General features: G+C 44.2%; 1 protein-coding gene across 6 annotated transcripts in view; it reads left to right on the top strand.

Moving 5' to 3' along the window:
- The window catches only part of spata1 (spermatogenesis associated 1), a 100853-nt gene that overhangs the window by 17521 nt on the left and 59313 nt on the right, over window positions 1-24019 (top strand). For all 6 annotated transcript variants that reach the window (XR_011888100.1, XR_011888099.1, XM_072274581.1 and 3 more), the window contains exon 2: window positions 11818-11924. Coding sequence is in view for 4 of the 6 variants with exons in the window: in XM_072274581.1 (XP_072130682.1) it covers window positions 11818-11924 (107 nt within the window). In the remaining 2 variants the exon portion in view is untranslated. The remainder of the gene's footprint in view (window positions 1-11817; window positions 11925-24019) is intronic.

The following is a 24019-nucleotide window of genomic DNA, read 5'->3' as shown; positions in this document are numbered from 1 at the left end:
GCTAGAGTTAAGTAAATGGGTTGCTGGGCGGGGTGGAAGGACCTGTTGCATGCTGTATATCTAAATAAAATACTTTCTAGCTCCCATTAAGTTAGCGAGCAAAGCCTCCACCCTGCTTTAAATGGTTTGCTGTTGTCATAGAAACCAAATGCTCTTTAACATCTGCCTGAGGCAAGGCACTGATGACAGATCTGTCCATCCAGGAGGAACACTTCATTTCAATAGGGTCAAATGCACAGGACCATTTTCCCATTTGTTTACCAATTAGCATTCCACTTCACCATGGTAACCATTTATATCTGCTTTTGCTGTTGGCTTAGAGAGATAAAATGCTGAATTTAGCCTGAACTAAAGTGATGCTCGAGGCACTGGAGGAACTCAGAGGGCAAGGCAGCACTTGTTCAGGCCTTGGCAGATTGCAAATCGCAGCATCTGGCATGTCTGTGGTCTTTCCGTCCTGATGAAGGGTCCCGGCAAAAACATCGGCTGTTTATTCATTTCCATAGATACTGCCTGACCTGAATCAGAATTGGATTTAGTATGACTGGCATATGTTGTGAAATTTGTGTTATGGCATGGGACTGCGTTGGGGTGGGTTTCTGCCAGGTGCCCTGGTTTCCTCCCACAGTCCAAAGATGTACCAGTTAGTAGGTTAATTGGTCATTGTAAATTGTCCCGTGATTAGACAAGGGTTAAATTGGGGGATCGTTGGGCAGCATGGCTGGAAGTGCTGCAAAGGCCTGATCCGCAATGGATCTCAATAAAATTACACATTCAGCATTCAACACCATAATTCTCTCCAGGCTCGACAAGAAGCTCAGAGACCTTGGCATTCATCCTGCCTTGTGTAACTGGATCCTGGACTTCCTGTCAGATCGCCGGCAGGTGGTAAGAGTGAGCTCCCTCACCTCTGCCCCTCTGACCTTCAACACAGGTGCCCCTCTGGGCCGTGTACTAAACCCCTCCTTTACTCTCTGTATACCCATGATCATGTTGCCACCCCACAGCTCCAATCTGCTAATTAAATTTGCTGAGGACACTACACTGATTGGCCTAATCTCAAATAATAATGAGGTAGCCTACAGAGAAGAATTCATCACCCTGACACAGTGGTGTTAAGAAAACAATCTCTTCCTCAATGTCACAAAAACAAAGGAGTTGCTTGTGGATTACAGGAGGAATGGAGACAGACTAACTCCTATTGGCATCAATAGATCTGGGGTTAAGAGGGTGAACAGTTTTAAGTTCCTCGGCATCCGCATCACCGAGGATCTCACGTGGTCTGTACATACTGGGTGTGTGGTGAAAAAGGCACAACAGCGCCTCTTTCACCTCAGATGGTTGAGCAAGTTTGGTATGGGCCTCCAAATCCTAAGAACTTTCTACAGGAGCACGATTGAGAGCATCCTGACTGGCTGCATCACTGCCTATATGGGAACTTCCCTCAACTGCAGGACTCAGCAGAGAGTGGTACGGACAGCCCAGAGGACCTGTAGATGTGAACTTCCCACTATTCAGGACACTTACAGCGACAGGTGTGTAAAAAGGACCCAAAGGATCATTGGGGACCCGAGTCACCCCAACCATAAACTGTTCCATCTGCTGTCATCTGGGAAATGGTCATCATCATCACCATCAAGTGCCTTGCCCAGTTTGAGCTTTGACTGCCATGGCCCACACACTCCTGTTTTGGGTCAAGTGGATCAATTCATTGGTATTCATTTCCAGCTCTCTGGCTGCTGTCCCATCATCATTTGTCTTTGTCTTCCTCTTGTTTTCTTCCCTTCAATCTTTCCCATAATTACCGTGCATTCTAACTCCTCTTTCCTAATCACATGTCCAATGAAGTTACGTTGCCTTTTCATGATCTCATACATTATTGTTCTTTTTGTGTTTGCTCTGTTCATGACATCCTCGTTAGATATTCATTTCATCCATGATATTCTTTGCATCCTCCTCAAAAACCACATCTCTGCTGCTTCAATTCATTTCCTCATGTTACTAGATATTGTCCAACATTCTGAGCCATGTAACATAACTGGATAAACGTAACTTTTCAGTACTCTGAGGTGGGTTGTCATGCCTATTTTAGTGTTGGTCAGTATACTCTTCATTCTCGTAAAGTTGTCTTTTGCCATCCCTATTCTTCTTTTGATGTCCATGTCGCACCTGCCATCTGATGTCACCCAGCTCCCTAAGTAGCAAAAGTTCTGTACTTGTTTTATGTCTTCTCCATTTATTCTCAGCCGGCAGATAGGATTCTCCTTCTTTTTGGATATCACCATACATTCTGTCTTTTTGCAATTGATAGACCCATTTTTGCACTTTCTTCAACAACTATATCAATTAAGTTTTGTGGTTCTTCCTCCGTACTTGCAATTAACACAGTGTCATTCGCATATCTGAAATTATTGATGTTTTCACCGCCAACTTTAATTCCCAAGATGTCTCTTATTTTTTGTAATATTGTTTCACTGTATACATTTAATAAATCGGGGGGAAAACACACCCTTGTCTAACACCTCTCTTGATTTTCGTAAACTGACTCACTTCTCCATCTATTCTTACAGCGGCAGTTTGTTCCCAGTACAGATTTCTGATTAGGCGGAGGTCTTTCGAATCTAGATCTAGAGTTTCCTGTAATATTTCAAACAACTTGTTGTGCTTCATTTGATGAAATGCTTTTGTGTAATCGATAAAACAAACAAACAGATCTTTTTGCACTTGAATAGCTCGTTCTGACAATATCCTTAACATCAATATCGCATTTCTTGAACCTTTGTCTTTCACAAAACCACATTGTTCTTTACCTATTTCAGCTTGTATCTTACTTTTAGCTCAAAATTCTGAGAAATATCTTGGTGATATGACTCATTAAACTTATGGTCCTATGTAATTCACATTCTATTGCTCCAGGTTTCTTAGGAAGAGTGATAAATACTGATTTTAATAAATAAGATGAAGAAAGGAAAGGCAGCAGGTCCTGATGAATTAGTAATAGAACAAATTATCGCCCTTGAAGATTATGGGAAACAGTACTTCAGCATAAAAGCCAGGATCAACAGGCTCTGGGACAGCTTCTTCCACCCGGCCATCAGACTGATTAATTCATGCTGACACAGTTGTATTTCTATGTTATTTCGATTGCCCTACTGTGTCCTCCTGTTCATACTATTTATTATAAATTACTATAAATTGCACACTTAGATGGAGACATAATGTAAAGGATTTTACTCCTCATGTATATGAAGGATATAAATAATAAAGTCAAATCCATTCAATTAAAATAAATATAGCAAAGAGCAGGGTGAGCTGACTCGGTGACTATCACCCAGTTGTTCTCGTGTCTACTGTGATGAATTGTTTTGAGAGGTTGGTCATGGCCAGATTCTACTCCTGCCTCTGCTTAAGCAGAGGCCCAGACCCACTGCTGTTTGCCTATCGCCACAATAGGTCTACAGCAGATGAACTCTCACTGGCTCTCCACTCGGCCTCGGACCATATGGACAACAGCAATACTAACTTTGGGCTGCTATTTATTGATTACAGCTCAGTGTGCAACGCCATCTACAAGATCCAAAACCTGGGCCTTTGTACCCTCCTGTGCAACTGGATCTTCAACTTCCCCATCGAGGGACCACAGTCACTGCAGTTCAGAAGTAACATCTCCTTGCTGACAATCAACACCAGTGCACCTCAAAGATGTGTGCTTAAGCCAACTGCTCTAGTCTCTCTACACCCATGACTTTGTGGCTAGGCCCAGCTCAAATGCCATCTGCAAATTCCCCAATGACTCCAGTGTTGGCAGAATGTCAAATAGCAACTTGGAAGCATACGGGAGTGAGGTAGAATGGCTGTTCTGGTGTTGTGACAACAAGAATCTTGCACTCATTGTCAACGAGACCAAGGAATTGATTGTAGACTTCAGGAAGGGAAACTCAGGAGAACACAAATCAGTCCTCATTGAGGGGTCAGTGATGGAAAGGGTGAGCAGTTTAAAGTTTCTAAAGTTACCTATATCAATACTATCATCCCCTCAAAATTAATCAATAAGCTTTGAGACCTTGGCCTCAATACCTCCTTTTGCAATTGGATCCTCAATTTCCTCACCTGCAGATTCCAATCAGTTTGGATTGGCAATAACATCTCCTCCATAATCTCCATCAGCACAGGTGCACCACAAGGCCGTGTGCTTAGCCCCCTGCTCAACTTGTTTTATACTTACAGCAGCGTGGCTAAACACAGCTTCAGTGCCATACCGTCGTTGGCCGAATCAAAGGTTGTGATGAGTCAGCATATAGGAGGGAGATTGAAAATCTGGCTGAGTGGTGCCACAACAACAATCTCTCTCTCTCTCTCTCTCTCTCTCTCTCTCTCTCTCTCTCAATGTCAGCAAGACCAAGGAGCTGGTTAGTGACTTCAGGAGGAGGAGATTGGAGGTTTATGAACCAGTCTTTATTGGGGGATCAGAGGTGGAAAGAGCCAGCAACTTTAAGTTCCTTGGTGTTATCATTTCAGAGGACGTGTCCTGGGCCCAGCACTGAAGTGCAATCACAAAGAAAGCACAGCAATGCCTCTATTTGCCTAGAAGTTTGCGAAGATTTGACATGTCATCTAAAACTTTGACCAACTTCTATAGATGTACAGAGGGAGTATATAGACTGGTTGCATCACAGCCTGGTATGGAAACACCAGTGCCCGGGAACAGAAAAGCCTACGAAGAGTTGTGGACGGCTCAGTCCATCACAGGCAAACTCCTCCTCACCACTTAGTACTCTTACAAGGAGCACTGCCACAAGAAAGAAGCTTCTATAGTCAAAGGCCCCCAACGTCCAGGCCATGATCTCTCCTTACTACGACCATCAGACAGGAGGGACGGGAGCCTTAGGTTCCTCACCTTGTGTTCAGGAACAGTTATTACCCTTCAACCATCAGGCTTCTAAACCAGAGGGGATAACTTCACTCACCTCAATACTGAACTGACCCCACAACCTAAAGACTCACTTTCAAGGACTCTACAACTCATCTTCTCAGTATTATTTATTTATTTTTTAAAAATTATCTGCATGACTTGTCTTGCAGGTCGGTTGTTTGCCAGTCAGTGTGTGTGTGTGTATTTTTTTTCGTGGATGCTATTATTCTTTACTTTCCAGAGAATGCCTGAAAGAAAATGGATCTCAGGGTGGTATTTGGTGACATATACGTAGCTTGACAATAAATTTACTTTGAACTTTGAAAATTTGCCGCCTTATTCTTCCTACTGAAACAAACAACAGCATACATTTTCTATCCACCTGTTGAATCACCTTACTTTCCTCTGCTGTCATTACAAAATGTAATGCATTTAACATTGCTATTTTGTCAGGCATGTAATCTGTTAATACAATATCCATCTGTGGGAACATCATGTGTTTTAGACAAGGAAGTGGGACCTCCCACTCTGTAAATCATAAACACGTGAGATTCTGCAGATGCTGGAAATCCAGGGTAACACACACAAAATGCTGGAGGAACTCAGAAGATCTATGAAAGTAACAAAGGGTCAATGTTTCGGGTGGGAGTCCTTCGCTCCGGACTGGAAAGAGAGGGAGGAGAAGCTGGGATAAGAAGGTGGGGTTTGGGAACCTGTCTCAGGATGGTACAAGTGTGGAATAATGACAGAAAGTTTGGGGGGTGGTGGTGGGTACAGAAACATTGGCCTGAAGAAGTGGATGAATGGTCTGAATGCAACTGGAATAACGTCTCATTCATCTGAAATCATGTCAGTATCAAAATCAGAATCAGTTTTAATATCACTGGCATATGTCGTAAAAAATTATCCCACCATCGCTCCCCATTTCTTTAATGTTACGAACTCTGACTGTTATGGCATCCATCATTAAGGACTCCCACCACCCAGGACATGCTCTCTTCTCATTGCTACTGTCAGGGAGGAGGTACAGGAGCCTGAAGACACACACTCAACGTTTCAGGAACAGCTTCTTCCCCTCTGCCATCAGATACCTGATAAATCAACTGTGTGTTGTTACCCATCCTGTAAACTGCCTTTTTCAAGAGCTCCCTTCTGGAAAGCACTATAGGTCTAGTAAAACAAAAACCTCACGTGATCTTAAAACTTTCTTTCCCTAGCCAGTTAATCTAATCAACCATTCTAGTTAGCCCTCCCCACCCCTTATCAAACCCTTTAGCTATTCTGAGACCTCCGTTGTCAGGGTTGTTGCGTCCTGGCTGTCTGGCTACACAAGCCAGGGCAGTACGATGTGGAGAGCAAGCTGTTGCCCATGTAGCAGGTTCCCCCTCTCCACACACCTGATGAACCCAAAGGAATGGCACCAGCAACGTTGATTTCATTGTAGGATTGCCTTTGCGATTCAAGCTCTGGATTTTTCCCTTGGGTTTGACTCCAGAAGCCTTCGCCAAGAGTGGGCATAGCCGCAAGGCAGCGGAGGTTTGAGACCAGACTTTTCCTTCTCCTCGATGAGCTGCCAACCGCAGCTGACGGGCTCCATCGGCCCGGAGCGACTGGCTTTAAGGCGCCAGTAGACTACGTTTGATCCTCCTTCTGTCAGTAGAAACTATTCTGCTGGGCTTAGGAGCTGAGCCATACGTGGAGACCAGGAGCTGGACTTGGTTGTCAGAGGCTATTTAAGGTGCATGCCGTTGGGAGCGTTTAATAGGTAGTGGAAGCAGTGCCCCACTGCCACCCAGCTGGCTATGGCAACCTTAACCTCTGTCTATGAAACCTGTCACTTGTACACAGGATACACTTTAAACCACTTTTTATAATGCTGTAAATACATGCTGATATTTATGTCTTTATTTACATTTAATTTCCTATCGGTATTTCAGTCTCTAATTGTAACATTTTATCTAATTCCTTATTTTAATATTTTTATTTAATGATACAGCACGGTGATGGCCCATCCAATCCAAAGAGCCCATGCTGCCCAGTTACACCCATGTGACCAACTGACCTACCAACCGGTACGTCTTTGGACTGTGGGAGGAAACCAGAGCACCCGGAGGAAACCCATGCAGTCACAGGGAGAATGTACAAATTGCTTACAGAGCGGCAGGAATTGAACCTGGGTCACTGGCATTGTAAATCATTGCACTAACCATGTTACCCCAGTCTTTTTAATTGCTGAATGTTCTTTTTTGTTGCATTTAATGCCCTGCCCAACACACCAGAGCAAATTCCTAATCCATGTAAATGTGTATGCTGAATGAAGTTGATCCTTGATAGTCTAAAAAGAGATTTTTTCCAAGAGGTGGTTTAGTACCAGAAACCTCTGGGCATGCCAGGAATTCGTAAACAGATACAGTTGTTAGGAGGTGCCATTTTTGTTTGGTTTTATGTAAATTTATAACTGGATTGTTCACAGCGTGATTGTAGTCTTCAGCCTGGGTTTGCTAAAGGAGACCATATGTCCTTTTGTAAACATTAGACAAAGTCTTAAGAAATAAAATAGGCCTTTTTAAATGTCGGGCTCCTATTTTCACTTCTCGTTTGTTAAGGATGTACCGATTTCCCAGACTACAGTGACCCAAAGAATTTGTTTGTGAGTTAATATTGTTCTTTGTACTGTTAGTGGCTGAATTAAACATGAGCCAGTATTTAGCCAGGGATGTGATAAATGTTTAGTCGTGACGCACTGATTGCTGCTTCAGTTGTTCTCAGAACTACGGGCCAAAAGAAAATGGTACTGTCAGTGCCATTCAAGTGGAGTTTGATCAATGATTTTTGTACTGTGCCCCAACACCCAAGCTGACTGACGACCATGTCCAGCCAAACCTGGGCTGTTTCGGTATCGCAATCAGAATCAGGGTCATCTTTAATATCACCAACATACATTATAAAAAATGTGCATAATAATAAAAAAACTTACAAATTACATTAGGTATTTATATTAATTAAATAACTACTGTGAAAAGAGGGGATAAAGAGTGAGGTAGTGTTCGAGGGTTCATTGTCCAGTCAGTAATCTGCTGGCGGAGGAGTAGAAGCTGTTCTTTAAATGCTGAAGAAGCAATACAGTGCAATACATAGTTAATTAATAAATAAATTAAGACCATAAGACCTAGGAGCAGAATTAGGCCATTTGGCCCATCGGGTCTGCTCTGCCATTCAATCATAGCTGATCCTTTCTTCCCCCTCCTCAACCCCATTCCCCGGCCTTCTCCCTGTAACCTTTGATGCCGTGTCCAGTCAGGAAGCTATCAATCTCTGCCTTAAATACACCCAATGACCTGGCCTCCACAGCTTCCTGTGGTAATAAATTCCACAAATTCACCACCATCTGGCTAAAGAAATTTCTTTGCATCTCTGTTTTAAATGGACGCTCCTCTATCCTGAAGCTATGCTCTCTTGTCCTAGACTCCCCACCATGGGAAAAATCCTTTCCATATCTACTCTGTCTAGGCCTTTCAACATTCAAAAGGTTTCAGTGAGATCCTTCTCATTCTTCTAAGTTCCAGCGAGTACAGACCCAGAGCCATCAAATGTTCTTTGTATGATAACCCTTTTATTCCCGGAATCATCCTTGTGATCTTCCTCTGAACCCTCTCCAATGCCAGCACATCTCTTCGAAGATGAGCAGCCCAAAACTGTTCACAATACTCAAGGTGAGGCCTCACCAGTGCCTTATAAAACCTCAGCGTCACATCTTTGCTCTTGTATCCTAGACCTCTTGAAATGAATGCTAACATTGCATTTGCCTTCCTCACCACTGACTCAACCTGCAAGTTAATCTTTAGAGTGTTCTGCACAAGGACTCCAAGTCCCTTTGCAGCTCAGATTTTTGGATTTTCTCCCTGTTTTGAAAGTATTCTGCACATTTATTTCTACTACCAAAGTGCATGTCCATGCATTTTCCAACATTGTATTTCATTTGCCACTTTCTTGCCCATTCTCCTAACCTGTCTAACTCCTCCTGCATCCTACCTGTTTCCTCAATACTTCCTGCCATCTTTGTATCATCTGCAAACCTGGCAACAAAGCCACCTATTCCATTATCTAAATCATTGACATACAGCACAAAAACGTGGTCCCAACACCGACCCCTGCAGAACACCACTAGTCACCAGCAGCCAACCAGACAAGGATCCTTTTATTCCCACTCACTACCTCCTACCAATCAGCCAATGCTCTAACCATGTTAGTAACTTTCCTGTAATACCATGGGCTCTTACGTTGGTAAGCAGCCTCATGTGTGGCACCTTGTCAAAGGCCTTCTGAAAGTCCAAATATACAACATCCATTGCATCCCCTTTATCTATCCTACTTGTAATCTCTTCAAAAATTCCAACAGGTTTGTCAGAGAAGATTTTCCCTTAAGGAAACCATGCTGACTTTGCCCTTTCTTGTCCTGTGTCACCAAGTACTCCATAACTTCCTCCTTTACAATTGACTCTACCATCTTCCCAACCACTGAGGTCAGGCTAACTGGTCTATAACTTCCTTTCTGCTGCCTTCTTCCTTTCTTAAAGAGTAGAGTGACATTTGCAATTTTCCAGTCTTCTGGCACCATGCCAGAGTCCAGTGATTTTTGAAGGATCATTGATTATGCTTCCATAATCTCTAACTCTAATTCATCTGCTTTGGGTGACTTGTGTACCCTTGGGTCTTTCAGCTTTTTGAGCACCTTCTCCCTTGTAATAGTAACTGCACCCACTTCTCTTCCTTCACACACTACAACATCTGGCACACTGTTAGTGTCTTCCACAGTGAAGACTGACACAAAATACTCATTTAGTTCATCTGCCATCTTTTTGTCCCCGTTATTATTTCTCCGGCCTCATTTTCTAGCGGTCCTATATCCACCCTCATCTCTCTTTTATTTTTTGCGTACTTGAAAAAGATTTTCTATCCACTTTGATATTGTTTGCTTGCTTGTTTTCATATTTCATCTCTTCCCTCCTAATGAATCTTTTACTTGCACTCTCTAGGTTTTTAAAAGCTTCCCTATCCTCTATCTTCCAGCTGATTTTTGCTTTGTTGTATGTCCGCTCTTTTGCTTTTACATTAGCTTTGACTTCCCTTGTCAGCCAGGTTGTACTATTTTTCCATTGAGTATTTCTTCATTTTTGGAATACATCTGTCCTGCACCTTCCTCATTTTTCCCAGAAACTCACACCATTGCTGCTCTGCTGTCATCCCTGCCAGCATCTCCTTCCAATTTGCTTTGGCCAACTCTTCTCTCATACCACTGTAATTTCCTTTACTCCACTGAAATACTGCTACGTCAGACTTTACTTTCTCCCTATCAAATTTCAAGTTGAACACAATCATATTGTGATCACTGGCTCCCAAGGGTTATTTTACTTTAAGGAGAGACAGAGAGAGAGATAGAGAGAGAGGTATCCTTCATTTGTTAAGTGGTGTGTCGTATGACCATGGGGTTGTTCCTGGCAATTTTTTCTAGAGAAATGCTTTGCCATTGCCTTCTTCTGGGCAGTGTCTTTACAACAAGATGGGTGACCCCAGTCATTATCAATACTCTTCAGAGATTGTCTGCCTGGTGTCAGTGGTCGCATAACCTGGACTTGTGATATGCACCAGCTGTTTGTACAACTATCTGCTCCCATGGTTTCACATGATCCTAACGTATATATCTGTGTGACTAATTGTATGTGTATGCCCGCCTCGCTGCCGCTGCTACTGTGTGGTAACTGGAATCTCCAGAGCAGAAGGCCCTGAAATCCTCAGCTTTGCTTGTTTCAGCGGCTGGGGCGAGGTGGAAGGCGCTCGGCAGAGGATGGCGCTCGGGAGGCTGTATCGGAGGGGCTGGTCGGAAGCTCGAATGTTTTGGACGGATGGACTCAGGGTCGGCTGTGGTTGGCTGCTTCCAAGGCATCGGCAAGTTGACAGTGCCTGGAGGTTTATGGCAGGGAGTTTCTCCCTTTTGCCGCCTGCTATCAGAAACTCGGGAGTCGATCGACTCGGGGACTGTGAGACTTTATTTACCGTGCCCATGGTTTGTTCTTCATCAAATTATGGTATTGCTTTGCACTGCTGTAACTATATGTTATAATTATGTGGTTCTGTCAGTGTTAGTCTTTGGTTTGTCCTGTTTTCTGTGATATTACTCCGGAGAAACATTGTATCATTTCTCAATGCATGTATGCATTTCTAAATGACAATAAAAGAGGACTGAGTGTTCTCATAATCTAATATATATATTACACTGTACTGCTGCCTCAAAAAAAAGCAAATTTCATGACACATGAGTGATGATAAACCTGATTCTGATACGGGTCTCTACGGTGGACTGAGAGTGGGAAGGCAGCAGAGAGAGGGGAATCATGGTTGGGATATGGGGAAGGAAGAGGGGAGGGAGCGGGAAGCACCAGAGAGATGTTCTGTAAGGATCAATAAATCAATTGTTTGGAATCGAATGACCTTATTTAGTGTCTCAGGGCTGGGTGTCTGCACCCGCGCTATCCCCAGCCCTCGTTGCTGGCACTTCTCTGCCAACTGTCCCACACCCCTCCTATGGCACTCCACCTGTGCCATTCCCAACATCCTTTGTTGCTGCTAGATTTTCAAACTCACTCTCTGCTCCTCATTGACAAAGTACTGTGCAAAAGTCTTAGGCACTCATTTTTTGTATCAGTACTTTGCAATACCTGATAAAAATTACACAGAGAAAAATATATAAAAAATAAATAAGTCAGTGAAAAAGAGAGCAAGAAGTGGATAAAGTAGTGTACAGGGGTTACTTGTCCATTCACAAATCTGACACAGGAGTGACCTCTGAGTGATTCTGACGTTGCACTTGTATGGATTTACATGCCTACGGTAATGAACTCTTTCAGGTCTTAGAACTTCACGTCTTCTATGTTCCGGCTGAGCTGTGGAACAGCACGTTGAACACCATTTCCACCCACACCATTAGCAAGTTTGTCTCAGTTGGGTTTGTCAGGTAAGGATTAACTCTGAATTATTGTTTCACAGTCATTGTTTTTCGTCTCTTTGTTTTCATCCCCCTTCTTGGAAGACATCCTAACAATCACTTCTGAATAACTTCATCAAGAACTGTTCCAACATTTTCAAGTCCCGTCAAGCTTATTGCCAAGTGCACTGGAACAGTGAGGTAAAGGTACAATGAAAACATTCGGGGAAGTAGTCAGCATTACCAAGGCACAAAAAAATTGCTGGAGGAGCTCAATGGGTCAGCCGGCATCTATGGAGGGCAATCGAGAGGCTATGTTTTTGTTTCAGGCCCTTGCAGATCCAAATTGTCAGCTAGGTCGTGTCAAAGGGGCTCTTCCCAAAATGTCATCTGTCCATTTCCCTCCACAGATCTGCTGAGTTCCTCTCGCAGTTTGTGTGATTGCTTCAGATCCCAGTGCCTTCTCGATGGGAGAGAGGAAAAAGAGTGTGTCTGGGGTAGGTCAGGTCTTATGGGCAGCATGGTAGCGAAAGGGGGACATGTGGGGGGAAGCTCTTCATGCAGAGGGTGATGAAAGTGTGCAATGGGCAAGAGGTGGATGCAGGGTCGATTTCATCATTTAATTCAAGTTTGGATAGGTAAGTGGATGGGAGGGGTACGGAAGGCTATGGTTCTAGTGCAGGCTGATGGGACTAAGCAGAGTAATAGTTCTGTACAGACTAGATGTGCTAGTGTTCTGTGACTCTGTCTGTCCACAATCTTGTGTCTCTATTAACAAGGATCCCTCCCATCCCAGATATTCTCTCTTCTCCACCCTCCTGTCGGACAGAAGATACAAAAGCCTGGAAGCAGATGCCACCAGGTTCAAGCACAGATTTTCCACTGCTGTAATCACGTTTCCCCAGTGCGACATGATGGAGCCTTGTCCTCGCCATAGCTCATTATGATCTTGCGGCTTTTTGTCGTCCCACACTGCATTTCCTCTGTTACTGTAACAGAAGAAACCAGACTATGCGGAGGAGACTCACTCAGTCATGGGGAGAACAAACCAACTCCTTACAGACAGATTCAGAATCAGGCTTACTGTCACTGGCATATGTTGTGAAGGTTGTTGTCTTTCTGGCAGCAGTACACTGCGATACATAATAATAAAAATATATTACAAAAAGAAGTATATTAAAATTTAAATACATAGTGCAAAAAGAGAGGGAAAATAGTGCGGTAGTGTTCATGGTTCACTGTTCATTGAGAAATCTGTTGGCAGGGGGCAAGAAGCTCTTATTAAATTGTTGAGTGTCTTAAATTGTCTTCAGGCTCCTGCACCTCCACCTTGATCATAGCAAGGAGAAGAGGGCATGTGCTGGGTGACGGGGGTCCTTAATGATGGCTGCCGCCTTTTTGAAGCATCACGTTTTGAAGGTGTTCTCGATGCTGGGGAGGCTGGTGCCTATGATTAAGCTGGCTGCGTTTACGACTTTTCTGCAGCCTTTTCTGATCCTGTGCAGTGGCCCCTCCATACCAGACGGTGATGCAACCAGTTAGAATGTTCTCCATGATACATCTGTTGGAATTTCCAAGTATCTCTGGTGACATACCAATTCTCCACAAACTCCTAATGAAATGTAGACACTATCGTGCATTCTTTACAATTGCATCAATATTTTGGTCCGAGGATAGATACTCAGAGATATCCTGACACACAGGAACTGAAATTGCTCACCCTTTCCATTTCTGATCCCTTGATGAGAACTGGTGTGTGTTCCTTTGACTTTCCCTTCCTGAAGTCCACAATCAATTCCTCGGTCTGACTGATGTTGAGTACAAGGTTGTTGCTGTGACATCACTCAACCAGCTGATCTGTCTCCTTGCTGTATGCCCCCTCATCCCCATTTAAAATTCAGCCAACAATAATTGCATTGTTGGAAAATTGCTAGGTGGCATTGAGCTGTGCCTAGTCACATGGTTGCCTTTGTAAAGAGAGTAGAGTGGTGGGCCAAGCACACATCTCTGAGTGCACCACTGTCACTGTTCATCGTCAGTGAGGAGATGTTACAGTATTTCCAATCCGCATAGACTGTGGTCTTATGGTGAGGAAGTCAAGGATCCAGTTGCCGAGGGAGATACAGAGACTCAGGTTTCTGAGCTTGTTGGTTAGAACTGAGAGTATGATTGTGTTGAACGCTGAGCCGCGATCCATAAACAGCAGCCTGACGTAGATGTTCAGGTGATCTAAGGCAGAGTGGAGAGCCAGTGTGAGAGCATCCGCTGTGGACCTAAGGTGGTGATAGGCAAATTGCAGTGGGTCCAGGCAGGTTGAGTCGAGCCATGACCGGCCTCTCAAAGCACTTCATCTCCGTAGATGTGAGTGCCCCTGTGTGATAGTGATTGAGGCAGCTCACCCTCCTTTTCTTGGAAGTGGCAGGAATTGCCCATCGCTGGTCACTGGTGCTGTAACGTTTACTGATATACTATCATGCCACCTCTCACCTCTCTCCTCTCTCCCATTGGCAGAAGCTACAAAAACCCGTTTCTCCATCCAAGGACAGCTTCTACCCCACTGTTATCAGAACTCTTCATCTCTCAGTCTGTCTCATCATGACCCTCATAGTTTGTGTACCTGCACTACACCTCCTCTGTATCTGTAACACTGTAACTGCAAGTAGTTCTCAGCGGAGGACTCTGTAACAAGCACACTGAACTGGACACAACTTACACACCTATGCGCCAGCAGGATCAGGCTGAGGGATCAGCTGCCAACTCCTGAGGAACCAGCGCTCACAACGACCGATAAACGTGGTACGGGCCGGCAGAGATCACACGGCTATCCAGTTGGCAGTGACCCTGCCGACCAATCAGAACAATGAGTCAGACCAGCATAAACGAGAGCGCTCCCCAGAAACAGCACTCAGTTGCACACTGATGTTGTCACCTCAACTGGTGACGAAACATTTGTGACCCAACCCATAGGCTCGGCGAACAACCCTACAAACAACTGTAATACTTTATTAGTCATCGAGTCAGAGAACACTGCAACACAGAAACAGGCCATTCGGTCCAACTACTGCCGAACTATTAGTCTGCCTAGTCTCCCCAACCTGCACGTGATCATAGCCCTCCATACCCCTGCCCCCCCCGCCATCCACGTCCCTGGCACTCCTTCCCTGCCATCTGTCCCCCGCCATTCCCAACATCATCTGCTCTCGACAGATTTACAAACTTGCTCTCCGCTCCACATTGACAAAACTCTCATATTTCATATACATATGAAATCAATCAGATCTGGAGTAACAATTATATCATTCTCCTTTATACTTGTGAACAGAAAATGACATTAGGCAATCTTGAATGAACATAGCATACCCACAAGTCACTTCCGGAGCACCCGGAGGGAACCGGGAGGACATACAAGCTCCTAGCAGCCAGTGGCGGGTGCTGAACCCAGCTTGCAGATTGCTGGTGCTGTAACCGCGACCTTACCATGGCGACCCATTTTATACTTGTGCTCTTATTTTGTCTTATTGGTCCCTTCTAATGCCTTACATGCTTCTGTCTCTTCCTGATAAGTAACTTAATGAAAGTCATCCTCCTACAGCAGTGCGGTCCTGAAGGCTGATTGATCGGGGAGGTTACCAGGTTGTCTGTACTCTAAGAGATGTCATAACACACAGCTGAGCTATTAACCTCCATACTTTGCCTTTGGCCTTTCCAGTGGGTGTACAGAATCATGATGAAAGCAATCCATCCTAATGTTATTGATTTCAAATATACTATAATTTTACATCGATAAGATTATCTTGATGTACAGGGTCCATAGAACATAGAACACTGTAGCACAGTACAGGCCATTCGGCCCACAATCTTGTGCCAACCTTTTAACCTACTCTAAGATCAACCTAACCCTTCCTTTCCCCATAGCCACCTGTTGTTCTATCTCCAAGTGCCTTTCCCAGAGTTGAATTTGCCTTCAAATTCAACCTTCCAAAATGAATCATTTCACATGTTGCAATAACTTCTGTGACTAAAATACCAAGAGCAGTTTACATTGTGGATTTGGATGGTGAGGGGTGGCTTGTGATATCAGGAGAAGGCTGTGTTGCATTGCCACCAGAAGGATGTGCTGTCATGCTGGCAGAGTGGAAAGAAGGGGAGTGGAGGGTAGAAGCCAGAATACGAGGGTGGGGAGGGCAGGAGTACAAGCTGGCAGATGATAGGCGAGACCAGGTGAAGGGAAAGATGGGTGGGTGGGGGAGGGAGGATGAAGTTAGAAGCAGGAGGTGATAGGGGGAAGAGGAAGAGGGCTGAAGAAGAAGGAATCTGATAGGAGAAGAGAGTGGACCTTGGGAGAAAGGGAAGGAGGAGGGGAACCAGAGAGAGGTGATGGTCAGGTGCAGAAAAGAGATGAGTTAAGAAGGTAACCAGAATGGGGAACTGAAGAAGAGGGAAAGGGTAATGGGAGAAAGTTGGAGAAATCGATGTTCATGCCATCAGGTTGGAGGCTACCCAGATGGATTATGTGGTGTTGCTGCTCCGGCTTTAGTCTTGCCTCATTGTGGCAGTGGAGGACTCGGAGACCATGGACTGACATGCTGGAATGGGAATGGGGAGTAGAATTAAAGTGGGGGGCTGCTGGGAAAACCTGCCTGTTGTGGACGGAGCGGAATAATGGTCGTTGGCTGGGTGATGCCGCACTGTGTACAGAGTCAAGATCTGTACAAAGGTTGATTCCCTGTAATAATGAGGGATAACAAATAATTCTGCTTGTGGTAGTCTATGTTAGTGTCAGGATGTTAATACCTTCAGAAAAGATTCTCCACTGCTTCTGCAGTCTAAATGTTTGGTTAATCTCGCCTTCTTTTTGATTATATTGGCACACAATCCTTTTATTGGGAGCAGTCTGTTTTCTCAGGTTACAAGTGTTTCTGTGTATAAAGCTGCCTGGTGCACTTTGGACAATGAGTTGTATTGTTTCAGAGATCTACCAGGCAACAGACACTCTCTGGCTGCCTCTGTACTGATAGAATGAAAAAGATGTTTCCACTTGCAACGTGCCTTTTAAAGTTGGAACAGGTTTGCTGATTATAAACACAATGAGATTCTGCATGTGGTGGAAATGCAGAGTAACACACATGCAGATTGCTGGAGGAACTCAGCAGGTCAGGCCGCGTCAATGGAGAGGGCTAAACAGCCGATGTTTCAGGCTGAGGCCTGTTGAAGGTTCTCAGCCCAAAACATTGACGATTTATTACTCTCCATGGTTTAATCTCAGGTTAAATTATCAAGCTCCGAAACAGCCCTTCAGCCCAACCAGTTTGTGCTGACCAAGATTTGCACTGAAGATCGACCCATTTGCCCACACTCTAAATGGGGCGGCATGGTAGTGTAGTGGTTAGTGCAACACTTTACAGTACAGGTGACCCAGGTTCAATTCCCACCACTGCCTGTAAGGAGTTTGTATGTTCTTCCCGTGACTGCTTGGGTTTCCTCCGGGTGGTCCGGTTTCCCCCCACAGTCCGAAGGTCTACTAGTTGATAGGTTAATTGGTCATTGTAAACTGTCCCATGATTAGGCTAGGGTTAAATCAGGGGATTGCTGGGCAGTGTAGCTCAAAGGTGCAATGGGCCTGTTCCGTGCTGTATCTCAATAAATAAATAAACCGGGGGTTTCAACCATTTTTTTTCTATGGACCCCTTTGCCAGTCCGGTGCAGCCTGCTTACCCCTTCTCAAAATAATATATTGAAATGTACAAAATAAAATCCATAGGATTATAAAAGAAATCAGTTATATTGAAATAGTTATCAAAATATTAAAAAAAACATTTCTTTACTAATGCATTAAATAATAGGACTATATTAAAACAGTCGAGCTAAAATCATTTTTTTTAATTTTTAACGGCTGTTGTTGCTCGGCTTGAGTGAGAGCATTAAATTGTGGGCTGGTCTTTGACAAAGCAACGTGCATGTCATGTAGGACTCAATCGATTTAGATTTTTTGTGTTTTAATGATTACACATGTTGAAAATCCTGATTCACAAAGATATGTTGTTGCAAATGGAATTAAAGCCAAAGTCTCAGGTACTGCTAATACTTCAGGATGGTGGTGGATGTTGGTAGCTAAGTTTGAGGTGTTTGATTTTTGCGATATTCGCCAAGCTTGGTAATTGGCTTGTAGACATTTAATCACCAGTTGAGGAGACACCTTTAGTGTGCAGTTGTTGGTGTTTCTCTCTGCGAGTGCTTGCATTTATATAGGCCCCCGTTCGCTTGCTTCGGTAGTGATTGGCTACCTCTTGGTGATGAAATGTCTGCAAACCAATTGCCAAGTTCAGTGACACTGCAACATGGAACTGCTAATAGTGCTGTGGTTAGTTGCCTACATTCTTAATGGAAGGATATGCTAAATTTCAGCTGAGGTCAGTGAAAATAAAGACCCCGAGAGGTCTGTGGATCCTGGTTAAGAACCTCTGTTTACAACTTTTCCTATGCACGTCCTGTCCAAGTGTCTTTCAAATGTTACTGAACCTGCCTCAAATACTTCCTCTGGCAGCTCGTTCCATATGTATTGAAAAAGTTGTCCCTCAGGTTGCTGTGAAATTCCTGAGTCATTGGTCAGACCGCATTTGGAGTATGGAAGCAGTTGTGGGTTCCTTTTTATAAGAAAGGATGTGTTGGCATTGGAGTGAGTCCAAAGGAGGTTCGGTAGAATAATCCTGGAGTGAAAGGGTTAACATAAGGAGGAATGTTTGATGGCTCTGGGCCTATACTTGCTAGAGTCCAGAGGAATGAGGGGAAGATCTCATTTTCAATATCAAATATTGAAAAGCATAGATAGAGTGGATGTGGAGAGGATGTTTCCTATAATGGGGAAGTCTAGAATCAGAGGGAATCTCAGAATACTAGGACATCCCTTTAGAACAAAAATGAGGAGGAATTTCTTGAGCCAGAGGGTGGTAAATCTGTGGAATTCATGGGCACAGAAGGCTGTGGAGGGCAGTCATTGGGTATACTTAAAGTGGAGTTTGATAGGTTCTTGATTAGTAAGGACATTAAAGATTGTGGGGAGAAGGCAGGAGAATGGGGTTGAAGGATAAAAAATGAGCCTTGATGGAATGACAGAACAGACTTGATGGGCCCAATGGCCTAAATCTGCTCCTATGTCTTATGGTCTTCTTATCCTAGGTTAAGTTATCAAGTTGTACAGTACTGCAACAGGCTCTTCGCTCCAACCAGTCCATGCTGACCAAGATTTACATCTAAGTTGGGTCCATTTGCCCACATTTGACCAACATCCCTCTAAACCGGGGATTCCAATTTTGTTTTACGCTGTGGACTCATGCCATTAAGCAAAGGGTCTGTGGACCCCAGGTTGGGAATCTCTGCTCGAAACCTTCCGATCCATGTACACGTCCAATGTACCTGCCTCAACCACTTCCTCTGGCAGCCCGTTCCATACACTGACCTGCCTCTGTGAGAAAACATTGACCCTCAGGTTCCTATTACATCTCTCCCCTCTCACCTTAAACCTATGCTCTCTAGATCTCTATTTCCCAGCCTCTGGGTGCATTCGCACTGTCTCTGCCCCTCTCATATCTCTATAAGATCACTCCTCAGCCTGCTACACTCCTATTCTACATCACTACTTACAAACCCCATTTCCAGAAAAGTTGGGATATTTTCCAAAATGCAATAAAAACAAAAATCTGTGATATGTTAATTCACGTGAACCTTTATTTAACTGACAGAAGTACAAAGAAAAGATTTTCAATAGTTTTACTGACCAACTTAATTGTATTTTGTAAACATACACAAATTTAGAATTTGATGGCTGCAACACACTCAACAAAAGTTGGGACAGAGGCATGTTTACCATTGTGTTACATCACCTTTCCTTTAAATAACACTTTTTAATCGTTTTGGAACTGAGGATACTAATTGTAGTAGATTTGCAATTGGAAATTTTGTCCATTCTTGCTTGATATAAGACTTCAGCTGCTCAACAGTCCGTGGTCTCTGTTGTCTGATTCTCCTCTTCATGATGCACCATACATTTTCAATAGGAGATAGATCTGGACTGGCAGCAGGCCAGTCAAGCACACGCACTCTGTGTCTACAAAGCCATGCTGTTGTAGCCCGTGCAGAATGTGGTCTGGCATTGTCCTGCTGAAACAATCATGGACGTCCGGGGAAGAGACGTTGCCTTGATGGCAACATATGTCTCTCTAAAATCCTAACAGACACCTCAGAGTCAATGGTACCTTCACATACATGCAACTTACCCATGCCATGGGCACTGATGCACCCCCATACCATCACAGATGCTGGCTTTTGCACCTTTCGCTGATAACAATCTGGATGGTTGTTTTCATCTTTGGCATGGAGAACTCAACGCCCGTTTTTTCTGAAAACTAGCTGAAATGTGGACTCATCTGACCACGGTACACTGTTCCACAGTCTTTTGGTCCATCTGAGATGAGCTCAGGCCCAGAGAACTCGCCGGCGTTTCTGCATAGAGTTGATGTATGGCTTCCTCCTTGCGTAATACAGTTTCAAGTTGCATTTCTGGATGCAGCGACAGACTGTTGAGTGACAATGGTTTTCCGAAGTACCCCGGAGCCCAGGTGGCTATAATTGTCACAGTAGCATGATGGTTTCTTAGGCAGTGTCGCCTGAGGGCTCGAAGATCACGCGCATTCAACAGTGGTTTCCGACCTTGTCCTTTACGCACTGAGATGTCTCTGAATTCTCTGAATCTTTTCAAAATATTATGTACTGTAGATGTTGAAAGACCTAAATTCTCTGCAATCTTGCATTGAGAAATGTTCCTTTTGAACTGACTAACAATTCTCTCACGAATTTTGGCACAAAGGGGTGAGCCACGACCCATCCTTGCTTGCAAAGACTGAGACTTTGATGGACGCTACTTTTATACACGGTCATGATACCTCACCTGCTACCAATTAGCCTGCTTAATGTGGAGTCTTCCAAACCGGTGTTACTTGAATATTCTGTGCACTTTTCAATCTTATTTTAACTCTGTCCCAACTTTTGTTGAGTGTGTTGCAGCCATCAAATTCTAAATTTGCATATATTTACAAAATACAATTAAGTTGGTCAGTAAAACTATTGAAAATCTTTTCTTTGTACTTTTGTCAGTTAAATAAAAGTTCATGTGAATTTAACATATCACAGATTTTTGTTTTTATTGCATTTTGGAAAATATTCCAACTTTTCTGGTAATGGGGTTTGTAATAGTAACATACAGCTTACTATACACTGGTGATCAGCCCCCTGCTCTACTCCCTGTACACTCACGACTGTCTGGCCAGATTCTGCTCCAGCTCCATCTACAAGTTTGCAGATGATATCACCAGAGTGGACTGTATCTCAAATAACAATGAGTCAGTGCACAGGAAGGAGATAAAGAGCTTAGTTACAAGGTGTTATGACAACAACCTTCCCCTCACTATCAACAAAACAAAAGAGCTGGTCATTGGCTTCAGGTAGGAGGGGGTGGTGCACACATTCTTGTCTACACCAACGGTGTTGAGTTTGAGAGGGTTAAGAGCCTCGGGTTCCCAGGACTGTCCTGGCCCGACCACGTTGATGTTAAGGCCAAGAAGATTCACCAATATCTGTTTCCTCAGATGGCTAAAGAAATTCGGCATCTCGCAGATTTAGCTATGTATGACAGAAAGCTTTCTGTCTGGATAGATAATGGCTTGGTAAGGCAACTGCTTTGCTTTGACCAGTGAAAAATCCGGACATCGGACATTTGGAGAGAAGGGGTCTTCAATCAGGTCCAAACAACAGGAATTCTGCAGATGCTGGAAATTCAAGCAACACACATCAAAGTTGCTGGTGAACGCAGCAGGCCAGGCAGCATCTCTAGGAAGAGGTGCAGTCGACATTTCAGGCCAAGACCCTTCAATCAGGTCCTCTGCCCGATAATAAGAGGCAGGAGTGGATTGTGGCAGTGTAATAGAGCTTTGACCAGCAACCAGTTGGTGTTGGGATTGATTAGTAAGGACAAATTAATGGAAGGCAGGGGCAAGTGCAGCGGCCATCATCTGAGTGGACAGAGTCAGAGCAGTGATCCTAAAGCTTTAGCTCTGAGGCTTCAGTGAAGAGACACTTCACTCAGAGAAAGCAAAGGAAAGAAAAGCTTAAGTATTTTACCTTCTCTTCTTTACACCTGCTCAGCTAGGACAGTAGAGATGTCAGGCAGGATAGTGATTGCTCCTTTTCTGGGATGTGGGAAGGGAGGGAGACCTCCAGTGTCCCTGACTACAACTGCGAGAAGTGCATCCAGCTGCAGCTTCTAACAAACTGCTTTAAGGAGTTGGAGCTGGAACTGAATGAACTCCGGGTCATGCGGGAGGCTGAAGGGGTGATAGATAGGACATATAGAGAGGTAGTTACATTCAAGGTGCAGGACACAGGAAACTGGGTGACAGCCAGGAAGGGGAAAAGAGTTAAGGAACCAGTGCAGAGTACCCCTGTGGCCATCCCTCTCAACAACAGGTATATCACTTTGGTTACTGGGGGGTTTGGGGGGGGGGGAAGAAGAGGTGTAGGGGATGACCAAATGACCAAACAGAGGGAAGTGACAGTGGTTGGGTATCTGGCACTGAGTCTGTCTCTGTGATTCAGAAGGGAAGTGGGGAGAAGAGGAGACACAGTCTGGTGATAGGGATTTGTTAGTTAGGGGAATGGACAGGAGGTACTGTGGGCGAGAACAAGATTCCCTAACGGTATGTGGCCTCCAGGGTGCCAGGATCTGGGTTATCTTGGATTGAGTCCATAGCATTCTTAAGTGGGAGGGAGAACAGCCAGAAGTTGTGGTCTTTGTAGATACCAATTACATGGGTAGGACAAGTGATGAGGTTCTGCATAGGGAGTTCAGGGAGTTAGATGCCAAGTTAGAGCAGGATTGGGGTTGTGATCTCAGGATTCCTGCCCATGTCATGTGAGAACTAGGAAGACTATACAGTTTAATACATGACTAAGGAGCTGGTGTAGGAGGGAGAGCTGAAGATTTTTGGATCATTGGGCTCTTTTCCAGGAAAGGTGGGACCTGTACAGAAGGGACGGTTTGCACCTGAACTGAAAGGGAACTAATAGTCTAGTGGGAAGGTTTGTTAATGTTGGATGGTGAGGTTTAAACTAGAGTTGCAGGGGGATGGGAACCAGAGTGCCAGGACAGTTAGTGGAGATGCTGGAAAGACTTCAGACAGAGTTAGGAATCGGAAGGTCGAGCAGGGTGCAGCTAGTGCCCTGAGATGCATATATTTCAATGCAAGAAGTATCATAGGAAGCCAGGCAACAGTGCTGACGATGAGGTATCTGGTTTACAAACAGAAGAAATTGGAAGTGATGAGAAGCTGTTGATAGCGCAAAAGGAGTCGACAGGAGTTGCAATGTAAAAGGCGGACAAAGTTCAAAAAGGTGAATAGAAGAGTGAAGGTGTTGTATTTGAATGCATGCAGTATATGGAATAAGGTAGATGAACTTGCAGCACAAGCTACAGATGGGCAGATATGAAGATATGATGTAGGCATCACTGAATCATGGCTGAAAGAAGATTATAGCTAGGAGCTGAATGCCCAAGGACGCACGTTGTATCGAAAGGACAGGCAGAAGGGCAGACGGGCAGTGTTGCCTTGTTGGTAAAAAATGAAATAAAATCATTAGAAGGGGGTGATACAGGGTCGGAAGGTGTTGAATCATTGTTGACAGAGCTAAGGAACTGCAAGGGTAAAGATACCTTGGTGAGAGTTGTATTCAGATCTCCAAACAGTAGTAAGGATGTGGCCTACCAATTACAATGGGAGATGTGAAAAATTGGCAATGTTACAATAGTCATGGGGGGACTTCAATATCCAGGTAGATTGGGAATATGCTGGGTTCCAGGAGGGGGAATTTCTAGAGAGCCTATGAGATGACTTTTTAGAGCAGCTTGTGGTTGAGCCCACTAAGGGATCAGCTATTCTGTATTGGGTGTTGTGCAAGGACTCAGAATTGAGCTTAAAGAAAAAGAACGCCTCAGGGAGGGTGATCATAATACAATGAAATTCACTCTGAAATTTGAAAAGGAGAAGCTAAAGTCAGAAGTATCAGTATTTCAGTGG

Source organism: Mobula birostris, chromosome 12 (assembly GCF_030028105.1).
Source record: "Mobula birostris isolate sMobBir1 chromosome 12, sMobBir1.hap1, whole genome shotgun sequence".
Taxonomy (NCBI): Eukaryota; Metazoa; Chordata; class Chondrichthyes; order Myliobatiformes; family Myliobatidae; genus Mobula; species Mobula birostris.
Note: the sequence above shows the minus strand (reverse complement) of the source record. Positions and strands in the feature narration are given on the sequence as shown.